Raw genomic sequence first — 20,860 nt, 5'->3', positions numbered from 1 at the left:
AGTTATTTTATTTTATTTGTTATGCAGTAGCTTTTGGTGGGTCCTCTCGAGGCCATATTAGTGGGTAATTGTTACGGCTTTACCTTTTCATGTGCTACAAAATATATATATATATATATATATATATATATATATATATATATATATATATATAGTTCTTTATTTCTATTTCTCTCTTACTTTCCCTCTTTGCCCTGCTCCAAGCAAGTCTGTCGACCTTGTCCACAAACCACAAAACTTCATCATAAAAAGTTGCAAGAAAAAATACACAATTAAACCCGGATCTCCAACTTCCAACATAGACCCCCACTACCATATTTCCTTCTCTAACATCAGGGATCTACGTTCCAACCTTCCAGAAGCTGAAGTCCAATTACAGGAGACTAAACCAGACCTATTATTCCCAAGTAAAACTGGCATTGGACCGACTATTTTCCTAGATAAGTTCGTAATTAAAGGAAGCTCTAACTTAATTCATATCTGACCCCCAGAATCGCCATGGGCATAGAATATGTGCCTACATAAAAAATAGCTTTCTATGTGGTAGGGACATTTCCAGAAAAGATCCTAAATTACCCTATATATGCTTCCGTGTTTATACTTGCCCTCTATCAACAGCGGAGTTACTATCTTTAAGAACATATCTGAGAAAATTGACCACATTCTGTCTGCTCATCTTTCAACTAACATTCACGTCTGTGGAGACTTCAATGTTCACTATGTGGAATGGTTAACCCACTCAAACAAGACAGATGATGAGGGGAGGTTCTGTCAAAATTTCTCCATTACTTATGATCTTACTCAGATTGATCACAAACCCATCCGTGTGCTTGACACTGACGGCCAGTATGCGAGTCTCCTAGACATTTTTCTCACAACTTGCACTGAACTATGCTCATCTTCCGTTCTGTCTCCACTGGGATCTTCCAACCACTCGGTTGTATCAGTTAAGATAAAAAAGAAATGTAATAAGTCCTCAGACATACCTCTCCATCATACAGTATATTGATACTCTATGGCTGACTGAAATAGTTTCCATACATTTATATCAGATCTACCTCTGTGTTTCATGTTTTAAAAGAATGTGTTACCTATAGTATCAGACCTGAAGGTAAGCTTAATTGTAGATATAGACCGCTTCATACACTCTAAAAAATTCCAGCAAAAACCTAACAGCCAACCGTGGTTCTCTCTAAAATGTGCTGCTGCCATTGCACACAGAAATCGCTTTTTCAATTGCTTCCACCGCAATAGATGTACTGAGACTTAAGCCATTTTCAGGACTGCCAGCAATCACTGTAAAAAAGAACATGACAGAGTTGTATGCTCCATCTGTTAAGTCCAAAGTAGCTATGCAGCAGCTTGGTTCCCACCAGTTTTGACAAATAGCAAACAGGATCCTGAACAAAAGTGTGTGTTCTATCCCAACCATCATCAATGGACCTGAGGGAATCTCGTCAGTATCAAACGAAGCCAAACTCTTTGCCAAGAACTTTGCAGCTAATTCTACCCTATGGGGCCAAAACCGCCAACCTTCCCGTATTTTCTTTCTGTATCAGAAAACACTTTCTGTGACATACAGATGTATGTGCATGATGTTGCTAAGCTAATCAAAAATCTTGATTCCAGTAAAGCAACTGGCCCTGACGGCTTTCAAATTATAGTGCTAAAAAAGTTTCAACCAGAACTAGCTCCCATACTTACAAAGCTGTTTAAGTATTGTGTTAAGGAGAATTGCTTCCCAACACCCTGGAAAACCTCATCAGTATGCCCTGTATTTAAGAATTCAGGTGAAAAGTCATCTCCCTCTCAGTATAGACCAATAAGTCTCTTGTGCATCATGAGTAAGTTGCTGGAATCTGTGTTAAATAGAAACGTAGTCAACCACCTCAACAAAAATAACCTTCTTAGTGACATGCAATATGGTTTCCGTTCTGTTAGATCTCCAGCAGATGTACTGACTGTTATATTTCATAGGATTAGCGAATCTCTCGACGGAAGCAACCTTTCTAGGGAAATTGCTCTTGACATATCAAAGGCCTTTGATAGGGTATGACATAAAGGTTTACTTCACAAAATCTCCAGCTATGGTATAGCTAGAAATGTCTTCTCAGTTATTAAATCCTTTCTCTCTGATAGGTTCATAAGAGTAGTGGTTGATGGGCAGAAATCAGAAGCTCACAGTATTAATGCTGGAGTTCCTCAGGGGTTTATTTTGTGCCCAACTCTCTTCTTGATCTACATCAATGATCTTCCGAATCATATCCTTAAATCATTCGTAGACATTTATGCTGACGACACTACCATCTATGCCAACACATCAAATACCGTAAATGACCAAGTTCTCTCTGATTCTCTCTCCTCTGTGGTGCAATGGGGAAAGAGGCGGCTGGTTACTTTTAATGCATCTAAAACTAAGCTTGTATTTTTACATCATCAACGCTTTGACCCTATCTGGCATCAATTCCAGGAATAAAGCTTTTTTCTTAGAACTGTACGTCTGTGAAACTCTCTTCCGTTTGCCTGCTTTCCAGCTGACTGAAATTAGGTTCAACGTAAACAAATTTTCGATGAGCCGTCCCCTTAAGTAATCCAATTTACCAAATTTCCACTGCTATCGATTACTATGATATTATCCGATCGACTACTGTACATTCATTGACCCTTATCCTCAAGTGGCCTCCAGGCCTTGATAAGTGGTGACTTCTTCATAAAAAAAAATTCCGTCTTGTTGTGGCAAATTTTACTGATATTTTCGTTTCTAATGAGTTGTACGATGAAAAATATGTAGCGGAATTCATCGCGTGTGTTCGACAACATGAAGTAATGTTCAACAAGTTTCAATTTTTTTCACTAGCCACTAATGTTATAGAAAGTCTATAAAATATTTTTGGCTAACTTTTTCCACTGAAACAAAAGCTAAATTTTTAAAACTCAGTAGAATGAGGAAGTAATTAATTCTATCTTTTATTCCTTGTTTTTGAAAAATTAATGTTGTAATTATTAAGTTATATAATTTTATTTCGGATCATCGATGTTCAACTTGCTCAGTACTAAAATGGGTACACATTAAGGAATACCAAGTGCGGTATATGCTCACTATTTATCAGTTTCTAGTCGTTCTGGACTTTGGGATCAGGCAATGCCGATTCAAGAGAGGTGTTGTTGTGAATCGCCTAACCTTGCTTCACAGTTATCTGTACAGACATCCTTACAAGAGTATCCATCGTCTCTCGAAACTGAACAGAGGAAACTTGCTTTATATATATATATATATATATATATATATATATATATATATATATATATATATATGATGATTGCAACGTCTTGTCAGACGAGTGCCATTCCCTCAGTCACTGAAAGTCCATGACCCTGAAGATAACCTTTTTTTTTTCTTTTTTTTTTTTTTAGTCCTGCCAGCGAATCCACACGCTCAAGCAGACATGACATTAAAGACGGTCCTTGGCATTCATACATATATATACATATACACACATACGTACACATACATACCCATAAACTTACACACATGCACACATCCATACATACATACATACATACATACACAATACATATAACACATACATACAAACATATACATACCTATGCATACACATATATACAAACATATACAAATACATACACACATATACATACATATTCACATACAAATACGTACACATGTATACACATGGAGTTACCTACATACATATATATGCACCCATACGCATACATATATATGCACCCATATGCATGCATATATTTGCATAAATACATATACATATATACATACATATGCACAGATATATATACATATACACATACAAACACACATAAACATATATACACAATAAATAAATAAAAATATATACAGACATACCTATATACATACATATATAAATAGAAACATATATTAACATACATATATAGAATGATGGCAGATCAATTATTACATGCTTCCAGCATTTCAGGGCTACACGCGTGACAATTTTTCCATCGCCACGGACAATTTTTTATAGACGATTACCTGAGGAAGTATCTATACAAAGATGATGTTACAGAGTTTTAGCTTTGTACGACAGCTAAGTCTCTCTCTCGGTTCAAAATGTTGAGATCCAGCAACAAGCATGAGCAAGATAGCCAGCAATAAATCAAACTGCAGACCAGCTTAATGCGGGTACTGGTCTCCCGCTTTATGTTTTTGTTTTTTGAATTTTTTTTTTTTTTTTTTTATTAAATCAGAAATTTGCTTCACCCAGAGGTGTTGCCTTAACAAAACTTTTGGGAGTTATCTACACCCCACACACATCGAAATAAACATATACACGTACACATACAAGCATGCATACAAACAAATGCACGCAAACATACATACGAAAGAACCCACACAAACACACATGACAACATGCATATACACATACATACATACATACAGACACGCATGTACATACAAATGCACACACATGTACACATACACGTACATGTGGAATATACATGACGGAGCATTTATGATGACGATGATGATGGTTGTTACGAATAGGTGAATTCAACATGAGTAAAACAATCCGAAAATACATAGCAAATAGAATAAACAAACGTTCACTTCGCCGGTTGCACAGTTTTTAAAATGAAAATGCGTTCATAACGGCACAAATCCTCAACGTTCATGACGACGACGATATATATATATATATATATATATATATATATATATATATATATATATATATATATATATCCTTTCAGTCTCCCAAAATAATGGATACCTCCTTCAAAAATACTTGTGCAGAAAGTCTATAGTTAAACAAGTGTTGTGTGATCCAAATTAACAAGAAATTCTGGCTGACTGAAAACAATACCGTAATAAACAAAGGAAAACTGGTGCTATTTTTGAGTTTTCCATCTACACTGGTTGCATATCTAAGACTTGCAAATCTAGTCTATCCTAATATGTTATCCATGGATCTAATATATATATATATATATATATATATATATATATATATATATATATATATATATATATATATATATATTCATACCTTTTCCAAGCAATAGGTTAGGTAGAACCCAGCATTCTGAACCAATAGTTCATGTCTGTAATCACTCCACCATGCAACTTCACCTAAACACACACACACACACACACACACACACACACACACACACACACACACACACACAAACACACACACACACACACACACACACACACATATGAGAGAGAACTTGAATGCCTGGAGAGAACTTGAATGCCTACTAGACACTTTCCTCGAGTGTCTAGCATTTCTCTGTACAGGGGTGTGTCAGAACAACTTGGCATGAGGATTCTTTTCCATAGAAGTAAACCCTGACCAAATTTTCAAGATCACATATTATTCGCAGCCCAAATAAGATCTCCTTTCTACGGCTAACCCACATTAGCTTTTACGAGGAATGGTGCGCCTTCTCCAAGTATTATTACATCAACTAATAACACGAAGCTGGATACTCCACCAGACTAGATAAATTCTTGGCCTGGAATCCAGTAAGACCAAGAGACCAAAATAAAAAATATACTACAACATATGGAAATGGTTAATTGGGGAGAGGAAGACTATGTTCTCAATTTCTTTACTAAGTCAGTGTTTGAGAGTTAAAGAACTTTAATGGAGCATTCGAATATCTATGTATCTCATATAGAGTTAAAGTGTAAGCCCTAAGTTGTGGGCCTCTTGATTTCTGAGAACTTCGACTGAAATAAAATAAAACAAAAGAGATAAATATATATGGTGACATAAGATGGATTCAACACATGTGCCTGAATTCACTCATTTGTTTTTTCAGGGTAGATACCTATAAACACTGCAATGTTTTTAGTTCTTATGTTTCTGCAAATTTTAAATATCTCCATTTCCTTTTATCAACACTTTTTTCTTACCAAATCCTATTCGATCCCTCAAAAAAAACAAAAAACAAAAAAAACTTGACAATTATTTTCTGGTGAATATATATTTTTGTCTCTGATGAGTTGTTTGGAAGGTTTCTGCTACTCAACGAAACATGTGTAAGAGACGTACTTCATAAAAAATATGAATAAAATATTATGAGTGAGAATTAAATGCATCTCCTGGTTTTATAATGCTATATATATATATATATATATATATATATATATATATATATATATATATATATATATATATATATATAATTATAGGGTGGGGCAAAATAAGGGCCCTATCTTTGAATTTGAATAACTTCCACAAAATAAAAGTTAAACTCACCAAACTTTATGTGTGTGTAGACTGACCTTTCCGAGATTTTTTTGAAATAAACAAAACAAATTTTGGCCGAAAAACACTTCTTAAAACTTACATGAATTTATGAATTTTGATAAATAGGACCCTTATTTTGGCCCACCCTATATATATATATATATATATATATATATATATATATATATATATATATATATGTATATATATATATGTATATATATATATATATGTATATATTTGTAGTCACCGACATACAGTCCTGTTTCGTTGTATCACAACTCATCAGTGCCACTAGACTAGCATCTCTCCCAAGCCAAGGATTGAACCTAAGACCGTCGTGTTATATATATATATATATATATATATATATATATATATATATATATATATATATATATATATATATATATATATATATATATAAGCGGTTGGAGCACTATATAAATGGTGGAAGAATGTTTGTTTAAAATAGACATTTAGCAAGATTATTTGCTGCCACCGCTCCTGTGGGTCGACCGGTAGAACTGCTGACTATGAACACGATGGTTCTAGGTTAAATCCTCGGCTTGAGAGAGGTGCTAGTCTAGCGGCACTGATGAGTTGGTATACAACGAAACAGGACTGTATGTCGATGACTACAAACCAACTACTAGATTGATAAATCCTACAAAACCTGATATCGGTAGAATCAGTAAAAAAATATTAGAAAAAACTAATCGAGCTCTAAAACAACACTTTAACCTTAATTTGTGGGTTAATACATCTGATTCAATCAAATGGTTCCTTAATATTGAAAACAAAGAGAATTGTGCATTCATTCAGTTTGATATATGCGATTATTACCAATCAATCACCAAATGTCTCTTTGATAAAGCTTTGGAATTTGCTAAGGATTATGCCAATATATCCGATGAAGAAATTGATATTATAACAAAATGCAGAACTACAGTTATAGTCAATAATGACGAGCAATGGACTAAAAATGCTACCAACAATTATTTTGGAGTATCCATGGGTTCATTAGACTCTGCGGAACTTATGGATCTGGTTGGTCTATACATATTGTACACATTAACTAATGATAATTATATTGAAGTAGGAAGTATTGGTCTGTACAGGGACGATGGACTTATGATTGTAAATAATGCTAATAATATAAAATGTGACCATATTAGAAAATTGTTACATAAAAAAATGAAACTTTTTGGACTCAAGGTGGAAATTAATAGTAACTTGAAACAAGTGGATTTTTTAGATGTTAGTTTTGATTTACTTAATAATAATTTTAAACCTTATATGAAAAATAATGCTAACCCTATATACATAAATCCCCAATCCAACCACCCACCGGCCATTATTAAACATATACCCATCTCTATAGAAAGTAGAATTAGTAATAACTCGTCTAATGAAGAGGTATTAAATAATCATAAAAATATTTATAACCGGGCACTAAAAAATAGTGGTTACAAAAACGCTAACATTACGTATAAACATAAAAATAATATACATAATATAAGCAATAATCTGGAGGAGGGCAGTAGCATTGATAATAATAATGAAAATAATAATGAAAATAGCGGTACTAATAATAGATCTAGAAAAGTGATTTGGTTTTCACCTACGTACAATAGCTCACTAAAAACTAAAATTGGAAAAAAGTTTTTGCAATTAATCGACAAACACATTCCTCCAGGTAATTTACTACACAAGATTTTTAACAGAAATACCATAAAAGTGAGTTACAGCTGTTGCGACAACTTAGAAAGAATCATAAAAAAGCATAACAATAAGATATTAATGAAATCTAATGTTGCAACAGTTAATAATCCTAAAGTATTTAGCAATTGTAATTGTAAATTTCCTACGACCTGTCCCGTAAACAAAATGTGTCTAACACCTTCGGTAGTGTATCTAGCTAAAATATTCCCAGAAGAAAACCCTAATGATGAAAAATTTTTTTTTTTTTTTTTTTTTTTTTAATCTGGGGTTCCTATTCTACACAACTTACCTACTGAACTAGGAATTTATTAATAATATTGAACCTCTACTTGAAACTCATTACGCACTATAAATAAAATAAAATAATTAATAAATTAATACAATTAACATAATGGACGATCACATTTTAATGTATATATTTTCTCTTTAGATCCTGTCTCCCCCTTTACACTTAAATACGATGTAGTACCAGTTATAAATTGGAAATGTTTGAGTTGAAACAGCAAGAGATGTCTTTGGCCTGACGAAGCGATTCCCTTACCGGGTTTTCGCCGAAACATGTATGCCTATATGTAGCCATTTGGTTGGATACTAAATTAACATATATATATATATATATATATATATATATATATATATATATATATATAGAGAGAGAGAGAGAGAGAGAGAGAGAGAGAGGGGGGTAGAGAGCAGGGCGGGGCGCATCTAAATACCAAAAGCGAAAAAGATCGTTTCACACATGCAGAAGTAATGAAAAACTATTGATCAGTTGTGAAGACAAGAGAAGACATTTCTTCTGGATGGTGTGGTCCCCCTCCTTCTTCTACTCACCACCTCGCCTTTTCTTTCAGTTCGCTCCTTTCTTTATTTAAACACTTCACAATCTCTCTCTTCTCCAATTCGCTTCCCTTGCATCGTTAGAAAACCATTAATCTGAGGGATTAGTGGCTGAAGACAAAATAACTGGCATGTTAAAATCTGACCCTTGAGAAGGTGAGGTCGTGGAAGGCATGTCATGGGTTGGGTGTCAATGACCACCAGATTTGGTCACAGCTGGTGCAAGAACAGGCAAAGCGTAATTGGGATGGGAGAGTTCTTATCTATGGGGCACAGAGGAGAAAGATCATGAACCAGATGCATAAGAGTGGTTGAAGAATAAAGAATAATAAAACATCTTGGAATGAGTTACGGTTAGCGTTAGGGTTAGGGTTAGGGTTAGGCGTAAGGAGAAGCTAATTTATTATGTGAATTATTTGTGAAATTTTTAACATTTTTTCTCCCTTATTTAGATTTTAATAGTTTGGATGAGTGAGATGGTCTGGTTTTGTTAAGTTGGGAAGGAGGAGAAATTTTATATAGATTAATTTTATGTGTATATGTGTAAACAAAGTAATATTATAATTCTGCATCGATGTAACGATATATATATATATAAGGCCATATGTCTGTCCGTCTGTCTCCATATTTTCAAACTCTATCTCTCCCGAAACTAAACGTCGCAGAGCTGCGCTAGAGATCTCAAATAATTGAATTTTTTATTGATCATTCTTTTATGAATCTTTAGCCGATTAAAATAGTTTTTAAGGGGCCAAAATTGAAAAAAGAATCGTTATACAGTTTGTACTTTCCTCTTTGTTTATTTTTCATCAGTTCATATGCGTGTCACGTTGGTAGAGTGGTAACGTCATCAGCTTTGAATGCTACAGTTTTGCTTTCGCTTTTGATTCTAGTTGATGACACCCAAATTCTTTTTTTTAACTTTTGAAATCACGACTATTATAATATATATGAAATCTGGAAAATTTGAATATCATATTTAAGCGTCTTTTACAACCGGGCAAAGCCGAACGCCCTCCCCTTGCTATCATATATATATATATATATATATATATATTAGTGTTGGGACGATTAATTGGAATCGAAATTGGGAATTGTAAAAATCGGAACTTTTGGAGTATCGGAATCAGTATCGGAATCAGAAGGTCAAATCGTTGAACTTTGACCCCTTAACGGCAAAATTTCTGGCCGAAAACGGATTACAAAGATTTTTCCCAAATCTCAGTACCCTGTATATCAAATTTCGAGTCTGTAGACTGAAAATTGACAGAGTTATTGCGTAGGAAAATGTACACAGACAGACAGAAACTTTCACTTTTATAGATATATAGATAGATTATGTATCAGCACACTGAAAAGTTATTTCAGAATTTAGAATGGGGGTTCAGTTGTGCATATAAATGTAATGTAAACTGATCCCATTTCGGTGCATTATAAGTTTTTAAGCAGTTAAGTAATTTTTATGACTAATTCTAAGGCCGATCAGTAAAATCTCATGTAATTGCTATATTTTTCGTATTGCCACCCGTACTTAGGGTTAGTAGTAGGAAAGGAGTGTGGTTTTTATGACTTTCAACAATACTATGTATTAATACAATAGTGTGTGTTATTTATTTTGTGTGTCACGATTACATCCGAGTGACTATTGTTTAATTATGGATTCACAGTTTTTATAATAAATAATTCTACCAAGAATTCTTCATAAGTTTTGGTTTTGGTTTCGATTATAGCTGATGGCACTAAAGTCATTTATTTTCTCATAAATAATTTTACCAGGAATTCTCCATAAGTTTTGGTTTCGATTTCGATTATAGCTGCTGGAACTCCAGTGATCTTCTTTTTTTTTTTGTTTAATAAATAATTTTATCAACAATTTTCATAAATTTTGGTTTCGGTTTCAAGTATAGCTGAAGGAACTCCAGCTGATGCACCAAAGTCATATGGATATATTTTTTTTATTTTTGAAATCACAACTTTATAATATATAAAAATCGATGGAACATTAACTCTATAATAATATATACGAAATCTGCAAGAATTAAAATATCATATTTAAGCATACTTTACGACCTGACGACGCTGGGCATCCTTGCTAGCTTAGATAAATACTTTTGCAGTTTTAACAAGAGTTGCAATAATATCAGCTCATTTCTATTTACGCCATGAATACCAACATCAATATATTACATATGAAGGAGTCCCTGTGGAATTTCCACAGGTCCCGCTAGTTGTTATTATTTGCATCTCGTTTTCGTTTTTGTTTTGTTTTTTACAGCAAAGCAAATCAATTTAGTAACCCACCAAATTTAGATAATTAAAATAAAATTTAAACACTCATAGAAGGAAGGCACATAATAGTTAACAAAGACCAACGCCCTCTCTATGTTAAAAATGGTTTTCTAAATAGTAACATCATTAAGAAATTCGTTCGTAACAATATGGGTCGTTGTTAATATTTTGTTCTTACATTGTTTTCTCATTTTACCTACTAATCGTCGACTATTTTCAACTGTTTATGAAAACTTTCAAATAACATGTATACTAACGACGAACTCATACAATTTGGGGCTTTGTTTAAAATAAAAATAAACCTTTTGTTGTGTTTCAATTTGCAATACATTACAAGGCAAATATTTGAGAAAAATATACCCGGAAATTACCCGGGATTTATGTAATACTTTGAAAATTTACGAAAAAAAAAAAGAAAACAAAAAAAGAAAACAAAAAAAAATCTCCAATTAAATATTTATAATATTAAAAGAATTGGAATCAGGAATCGAATCGGAATCAGAAATTTAGAACAGAATCAGTAATTGGATCGGAATCAGGAAAAATTTTGGAATCGTCCCATCACTAATATATAATATATGATTTTAGAGTTTGGGAAGCATTGTTTTTTTACTACTAGGCTTTGGGTCTTAAAATTTTTATAGCAAATGATAAGTTTAATTATGTTATTGTTGTTAGTTGGGGATCCACATGTATGCATGATATTTTTCATAGCATTTTCTTCTATTTTAAAGTGAAAGTGTAGTTGATTTGCAGTAGTATATGTTAATGGAATTCAGGTTGTGGTCTATGTAATATTACTATTTGTGATGGTATCTTTTAAGTTTTTCAGAACTGATTTTGTGTTGGTCTACGATATGATTGGAAAATCTGTTATTGAAAAATACTTGTTTGATTCTTTTAGTTCGAAGAGTAGAGACTTTTTCAGATGACAGGATTAGGTTAGCGTGGTTTAGAATGTTTTTTTTACAATGGCTATTTGGTATGATGAGGGCACTCGCTCTAAAAATTTAAAAAGCAAGAATTTCGGCTCATAGGTTTTGTAGTAGGAGGAACATCGAGAAAGAGAATTTTGTTATTGATATTAGCTTCAACAGTGGATTTGAGTATGGAGTTATTTTGGAAAAGATCTTTAAGTGTTTGTATTTGTTTATTATTCTCAACTAGAATACGTATATCGTATGCATGTCGTACTTAGATAAAGGGTTTGCTAGTGTGATTAAATATTCTACTTTCTAAGTCACTCATGTAGAATTCGCTTAAAATCGGTCTGAGAACAAATCCTATGGAAAATCTATTTGGGTGTAGATGTTGCCTTTGTGGTTATAAAATTATATATTGTGATGGCGCAGACTAATAGTAACTTTGTAAGTATTTTTTTATATTAATTTTTAGTAGATGGAGAGATGATGGTATATATTATCGAGGATTATGTCTATATTTTTTTTACACGTATTATTAGTGAATCGGGTTTTTACATCGAGGGAGGTGATAACTTGAAGATTTTTAAAAGTACTTGCGTTGATTTAACACTGTATTTACTGTGTAAATATGAGCTGATAAGTTGCTTAAGGATTTTTGCTAAGGAATCGATTAGAGTGGTGATTTGCGATATGATAGGTTCCATACAGATAACCGATCATTTTTGGAAGTTATTGATTCCTGATTTGGGTATTATTGGCAGTAATGAGCTTGTTGACTTGTTTCTTTACGATGCTGGTGGGGTTGTTGTTGATTTGTTTTGAACTTTGTATCGTCTGGGTGTATGGTGATTTTGTTTTCTGTTTTGAGTTTAGTTATATTTTCATATAGTAATTTTATTTCTGCTTTTTTGATTGAACCGATTGAATATATTTCAATTCAGTCCGAGGTTTAGATATTTACTTTGGTGCTCTGTAAAATCATTGTCCGATAAAAGAATGGAATATTTTTTTAAAAGGGTATAATTAAGCAGCAGTTTTCTGTCATCTTTAATAATGTTTGTTTAAATGAAAAAATGCTGCCCAAATGCACACAATTCATATATATATATATATATATATATATATATATATATATATATATATATATATATATATATACTAAGCAATACCTGTTCAAGAACTAGTAAAATGAATTCTTCAGACAATTTTGCACCACTTTTATACGTCCTTCCAAGGATTAAAATCCAAATATAATGATGCTAAAACGCATGTCTAGAATCCTTATTCAAATTTGATCAAAAAACGAAACGTTAAATGATTTTGATTCTAGAAAATACCTAGTCGCCAACCTGATAGGTCCTGAACTGTCCTTTAAGTTTCAGCCTCTGTCCCATCGACAAAATGTTGCATCCCTCTGCCTGTTCTACAAGTACTTTAATAGTGAATGCTCTAACGAACTACAAGCACTTGTACCCCCTCAACGTGAATACCCCAACAAACCCGACAAGCAGCTAAATCCCACCCCTTCACAGTAGAGATTCCTAGGTGTTAGAAAGCTTTCTACTCCAATAGTTTCTTTCCCAGAACTCCTAGACTTTGAAACTCCCTTCCGAGATTTTGCTTTCCAAACTGTACTGACATGCAGAAGTTCAAGTGTAATGTGAACAGACATCTTGCTACTCATTTCCGTTCATAATATCCCTGTAACATGTCCCCGATAGTAGTCCCCTACCTCAAAGTGGCACTGTGCTTTGTTTGAAGTGAAAATTGAATTTAAAAAAAATTTAAGGCTTAAGATTAATCGGTCTTAAGAAGAAAGTGGAATTCAGGGAATTTTACTTTATTGGTGTCTAATGACTATGTATCTAATTCAATGCAAATGTGATGATTTGAATTTTCCAATTATATTATGCCTCTTGAAAACCCTTTGTTTTATTTTTTTGTTTATTGAAGTCGATTTTATCCAAGTAAATCTTGTTCTCAATAAGTTAAATCATTTGTCTGTCGTTAATCCGAAATTAAAAGAATATTTCATTTTTTGATTACAATAATTTAATTTAATTTATTTTTTTATTTCATTAAATTTCATTTGTCCATTTAAACAAAGATCAGTAACAGAGGAGGGATGGAAAAAATCAGTATATTTTTCAATATGTTTGTAAGGAAATGCTATTTATGTTTCTCATAAAACGATTATAGGAAACAATTAAATATTCCCTTGTAAGTACTCGATAAAAAACACAGGAAGCAGAGATTAACTGTGCAATACATATATATATATATATATATATATATATATATTGATAATTTATCATAAACCGCCGATGAGAGCATTTGAGAATCTCTAACACTCTTAGTTTATCCAACATTAGTTATAGTATAAATCTCATCTGTCTTTTTACATATCTGTCTGTCTGTATGTATGTCAAAACTTTCCACGGATTTTCACGAGATTAGTATCGTTTTGAACGCACGACACTTCAGCCGACAAATATCGAAAAATTAGCTAAAAACATCAATTCCTTCACCCTCAACTGGGCACTTTTCTACAGGGAGGGGCCACTTTTGTTTGCCGATACTTTCGAAAATCATCCTCTTATCGATTGACTAGCCTTAAGTTAAACCTTCGCCTATTTCACCTATTCCGGTTTGGTGATGGGCGCAAGAGCAAAGACGTCACTTTTTTATCATGTTCTTTTCCTCCTTTGTGGTACGGGTTCGAGCCTGCCTGTCTACTACCACTTTTTTTCTCAACACACACCTCCAAACACCCGGGTAACGCCGGGCATCCAAGCTAGTAGTATGAAATAATTTACCTTTAAAAACTTTAATATAGAAAAAAAAAATATATCAATTTAATACAAATTAACTACAGAAGAAACATTGGCTACAAGTACATAAAAAACTGATTTTCAGTTAATTCATTCCAGTATTTTGTTTGCACGAATATCAAATCATTTAAAGGATTTTTCAAAAGATTCCACCACATTGAAAATGATGGATTACCAAATTTACATGACTTGGATTTTATTTCCCAGCCTGGAATATGTTATTCAATAAAAAAAACGCAATTCATTCTGGAATATACCAGTATTCATTGGATATTATGCTGTATATAATATAATATACTATATTATAATCATTACTTCAACTTTGGGTAACCTTTTTACACTATCATCTCAATTTTGATTTTCAATCTATGTGCTCATGAAAGAAATTCATAATTACCCATGCCTATTTTGCTAACATTTCCTCCGATGAGATGAGCTATTCACTGAAAATCCATGGGTTAAGGAAAATACTTTAATAATTATCTATACTCCTTTGTCAAATAATAAATTTTATTGTAATTGCGACAGAGAGATGAAATTTTCAGGTTTTGATTTCATAAGTTCAGTCATCATAACAATATAATTTGCAATCCCTTCTGATCCATTCAGGCGGAATAAAACATAGGGGACATTACTTTTGGAACGCCTCGTGTATTATGAAAAATTAGAATAAAAATTAAAAGAGAAAATGATTTTACCTTTCTGTAGATTGGAGGATTTGTGGGAAGAAATTACAGAGTTGACGTGACTGTGCTCTGATGTTCCAGGATGTGGCGTTATTGCTGAACTCAACAAAGATTGCTGGTTTTGTTGTCTGTTGTCCTTATTGAATGGTTCACTTGCAGGAATCACATCCGGAAGCTTTTTGTGGGACTTTGCGCCATTACTTTTACTCATCTCTCGACGCTTTTGAGATCTTCCATGAATAATCTAAAAAAGAGGATTCCCCATCAATGTCATTACAAATCGTGATTTTATAAACTTGCAATCAAAAGACATCAGAGGGAAGTGTTACTTATGTAATAAAACAGACTTAGAGCATTTTAAAATATATGGTTACAGTGAGATATTAATGTTGGCAACCTTCATGTGGTTCCTTTTGTGAACATCCGATGATATTGGGGAAACTACACAGAATCAAGTTTGGTTATTTTGTTTTATGTAATATCAACTTTTATCAGATTACTAGCTAGATGCCCGGCATTGCTCGGTCATGTAATACGCTTAAACATGATATTTTAATTTATGCAGATTGCATATGTATTATTATAGAATCAATCCTCTATTATATATTATATCTTATGAGGAATATTTGCTCGGTGGACTAATTCGCAAAAAAAATAAAAAAATAAAAAATAATGTTGTTAATCGAATTCTGTGTTTGTTTACAATATCATGTAAGCTGATATTTAGGCTTGACGATCGTTTTTTTTTAAAAAAAGGACTTACCACTTATCAAGGCCCAGAAGCCACTTCAGGATAAGGATTAATGAGCATACGGTAGTCAATGGGAAAATATTGTAGTAATCGTTAGTAGTGGCAATTTGGTAAATTGGATTACTTAAAGGTTGACTCATCAAGAACTTCTTCACATTGGACTTGAAGATGACTATATTGTAGTCAGTTGGAAACTAAGCAAACAGAAGACAGTTCCACGGGCGTGAAGTTCTAAGAAAGAAGCTTTTTCATGGAATCTACGTTTAGGCATAGATAAAGAGTGGGGGAAATTATTGATAGTGGTTTTAGCTAGACGAGTGTTTTTCATGAAAGTCAGGACAAGGGGATTATAGATTGGAGCTCAGACGAGAAAATATTGATAAAGCAAAGACAGGCTTGCAATGTCTCTTCTGTGGAAAAGAGGTTGCAGGGAAGAGAAAAGGGCATCCCCTACTAGGCTATGAAGTCTATTTTGAACTGTCAAGGCAGAACAAGCGGTTCTAGCAGCTCTTGCCCAAATGTGGTGACATTATTCCATATTTGGACGTACTTGACTTTTATACAGGTAGAGAATTGCATTAGCAGTGAGATATCTACTGGAACGATAAAACTATCCCACCATTTTTCCAGCAGCCTTGACAACAGATTTGATGTACATTTTCCATCTCAGATCAAGAGTAAAGGTCAAGCCCAGAAGCTTGTCAAAACATGGAGCATCCCCAAAAGGAGAGCCATTCATTTCAATTGATGCCAGACAGGGATCAGAGCATTGATGATGTAAAGATAGAAACTTGGTTTTAAATGCATTAAAATTAACCAGCCACTTCTTTCCCCATTGCACCACATGTTCAAGATTAGAGGAGAGAGAATCAGAAAGAACTTAGTCATTTATGGCCTTTGAAGTGTTGCCATAAATAGTAGTGTCAGCAACATAAATGTCTACGAATGATCTTAGGATGTGATTTGGGAGATCATCGATGTAGATCAGGAAGAGAGATGGGTCGCTAGGGAACTTCAGAAAAACAGTCTTTAACAGTCTTATAAAAAGAAGAATTCTTACAGCAAAATATTTTACATTACACTGGTCAAAGTTACAACGGTGTAATGTAAAATATTCCCCTGTAAAAATTATTTTTTATCTGTAAGAGAAGAAAGACTATTTTTAAGATCAAATTTTTTTTATTTTCGATACTTATTGGATGAATTAAACATATCTAAGAACACTGCCAGACATATAAATAACCTTTGTGTAAAATTTGCAAAAGATAGGCTCAGCTGTTTTAGAACCTATGAGAAAGAAACTCTCACACACACACACACACACACACACACACACACACACACACACACCCACACACGCACACAAAGTGACTTTTATATAATACAGGGTGGAACAATAAAATTGTTGCTATAGAAAAGACGACATGATTCCATTTACATTTGATGAAAACTGGTTTTCTTTTTTGTTACAGATCATCTACTAGTTGGCCAGTTGTGTAGCGATAGGAGCCTTCTATCAAGTCTGAAAGTGACACAATATTCAACGAGCAGGATCAGAGATACACTGCTGTACAACTCCTGCTTTCTACTTATTCAAGTTATGACAACAGGACCATTGCCAGCACCCTTAAAATGCATTGCTATATTGGCACGACTAACAGGGACATACCCAGGGTGATGAAAACAATTTTCCGCTCACAGTTATGGTCTTGGGTGTGGTTTCAATTAAGGGCCACATTATATCCCCTCACATATTCAAAGTCGGCTTGAAACTCAGCACCAAAATATACCTGAATGTGCTGAAGAGTGTGGTGATTCTCTAGTGCGATTAGGTGGCCACTGGCAGATCCTGGATGAGGTAGCAGGATTCGACGCTGGCCCACAAGTCCAAAGAGATCCAATCCAGAAGAGTGCTACAACTTTGTGCTCTTCTTTCACTGGCTCTCCCCTTTTCCCCCGACCTGAACCTGCTGACCTACTTCGTTTGGTCATACGTCGAGAACATCAATAATATGATCTCCCACAACACCAAAGCCAGCGTGATCCCCACGAACCACTGAGTATTTACACAACTCCTGCCAGCGCTTGTGTAAAAGGCATGCTACTGGTACCAGACCCGTATCAAGGAGATGATTGAGGCTGAAGGTGGCCACATTGAATATATGTCATTTCTACTACATAATCAAGTTACCTGTATTGATTTTTTCAATGAAAGTTTTAAAATAAAGCTGTAGTGTTGTTTTCTTTATCGTTTCACCCTGTCGTAGAGATGTTTGGTTTTGATGCTAGCTGATGGCAGCCACCTCATTTTTTTAGTTTTGATATCACTACTATATATTAGATTCAATATAATGATCGATATAGAGAATAATAAATCTGTAATCTGCATGAACGAAAATATCACATTCACCAGCATCTTACGACCGGTACAACACCAGGCAGCCTGCTAGTATTAAAGAAAAATTTATTTGTTTGAATTTGGTGAACTTGTAAAAAGTTTTTAAAAAGAATCTAGGACTTGGAATGTTACTTTTCATTAATCTATTGTATAAAGTGCATATGTATGCTCGTATATCCGAGTAAAACTAAAAAACGATACAACAAAGACGTACAAAGTTGGTATAATCTTTATCAGTGTTTTCCTGTACTAATTTAGAAGAGTAATGCCGATTCATCCCATGAGGAATCTATTATATAAAGAAGAGTTGTGTGTATGTCCAGCTACAGAGAAATGGGCTGGGTGGAGGAGAAAGTGGGGTTTAGGGAGAGGGAAGAGAAAAGGGGAAGGTGAAAGAGAGAGAGGTAGAGAGTTAAATGTTTTAATAGAAACATGTTACATTTTTAACGCCGAGTAACTTGCTAGTATTAAGTAAAACTAAAAATTTATTTGTTTCAATCATGTAAACTTTTAAAGTGTTTATTTATACCCACTTATTTAAATACATACAGCGCCTAGTATTCCCAAATGGTTACCCATTTTAGTACTGGCCAGAATCAACATCGCTTAACTTCGGCGATCTAATGAGAAACAGTGTGTTAAAGTGATAGTGGAGTAGATAGAGTTCCTTAGAAAGCGATGAATACAACGCATCTAGAAAATGGGGGATCTGTTGAAAATCGAAACCGGATAGAGGGAGCCCGTTGGCCCTGTGTCACAAATAAAATATTCGCTTACAGTTTGTTAGAAGCCAGCATGGAAGTAGTAAGACCAGAAAACTGTCATGAGAATACTCATGTCAGTGCGCAATCTGGCTTTGCCGAGGATAGAGAAACAAAAAAAAAAACTATTATAATTTGAGAACATCAAATTTATTTGTTTTATCAAACTTACTTTTTAATAAATTGAGTAAAACTAGAGGAGTTCAACAATTTCAAATAATTTTGATTTCAAGAAAATAATTTCAGATTCTGTTTGCAAACCAATAAAAAAAATAGATAAAATGTACAAAATATTATTTTGAATAAATTTTATTTACCTCATACAGCTTTTTCCGGTATTCCTCCACTGTAAGTTGAGTTTCATCACTCAAGCAAGGTACAACATCACAGCCGAGGACTATATCTTCGTCAGGCTTATAAAATCTATTAAAAAGTGTGAAATAAACAACAAAAGATATACCAGAATTTACCAAAAGTATTTTTTTAAATCTAACAAAATCAATAACAAGTACAAAACGTAACAAAATGACATGAAATAGAACGAAGAAAAAAAAACGCAAATTATAAAATCTGTCAAAAGTATAAAATAGTCCAGTTAAAGAAAAAGAAAATAATTCTGGAATAACAATTAAGACCTTCGGAATTTAGTTTTGGAATCAGGTTGTCGGAATTGGGAAGAAAGTAGAACTCATGAGCAGAAAATAAAATTTAGTTTGTAATTTTGTGGACTGTTTAGAAAAAGAAAATTTAACAACCACAATCATAGAATCCGATTGCTGGACTGCTTTCGAAATCGGATTCTGTGATTGTGGTTTTTAAGTTGAATTGATAATCTGATGAGAAAAGTGTACATTTTTTAATCTTCATGAAATAAGGAATAACCGTTTTTTGAACATTTTGGTGATAAATATTTCATCAGTTAATATATATATATGTATATATATATATATATATATATATATATATATATATATATATATATATGTGTGTATATGTATATATGAAATCATCCATTCACGTGAAATCACCTTTTTCCTTTATCATATCTCCTGTGCTTCTCTATTCGTTACCAAGTAACATTTATGACTTACTTGCAGTTTCATCAAATATCCGATCCCGTATTTTGCTAAATCCTACCCTCTCATGAGAAGGAAAGTATTTCTTCGAAACTCCGTGGATTAAGGATTATCCACTTATTTTGTGCTTCCTTTTTAAAATTACATATGTTTTTAACTCTTTTTCAAAGTGTTCTTTTACATGTTTTATTAACTACTTGTTCTTATATATATATATATATATATATATATATATATATATATATATATATATATATATATATATATATATATATATATATTTAGTATGAGCAGATGTACAAATAACATTTCAAACTCCC

The 20,860-nt window shown here is 33.3% G+C and overlaps 1 protein-coding gene across 1 annotated transcript in view; it reads right to left on the bottom strand.

Annotated features, from left to right (window-relative positions):
• Nucleotides 1–20,860, bottom strand: part of LOC145279621 (extracellular signal-regulated kinase 2-like) — a 97,195-nt gene that overhangs the window by 12,553 nt on the left and 63,782 nt on the right. The window contains exons 9-10 of the mRNA XM_080130831.1: nt 19,782–19,887; nt 15,567–15,798 (exon numbers count right to left, since the gene is read on the bottom strand). Of these exons, the coding sequence (XP_079986957.1) occupies nt 15,567–15,798; nt 19,782–19,887 (338 nt within the window). The remainder of the gene's footprint in view (nt 1–15,566; nt 15,799–19,781; nt 19,888–20,860) is intronic.

Source organism: Euprymna scolopes, chromosome 7, assembly GCF_053919585.1.
Source record: "Euprymna scolopes isolate OS-2025 chromosome 7, ASM5391958v1, whole genome shotgun sequence".
Taxonomy (NCBI): Eukaryota; Metazoa; Mollusca; class Cephalopoda; order Sepiida; family Sepiolidae; genus Euprymna; species Euprymna scolopes.
The sequence above is the reverse complement of the archived record's forward strand: the minus strand, read 5'-3'. Positions and strand labels throughout refer to the sequence as shown.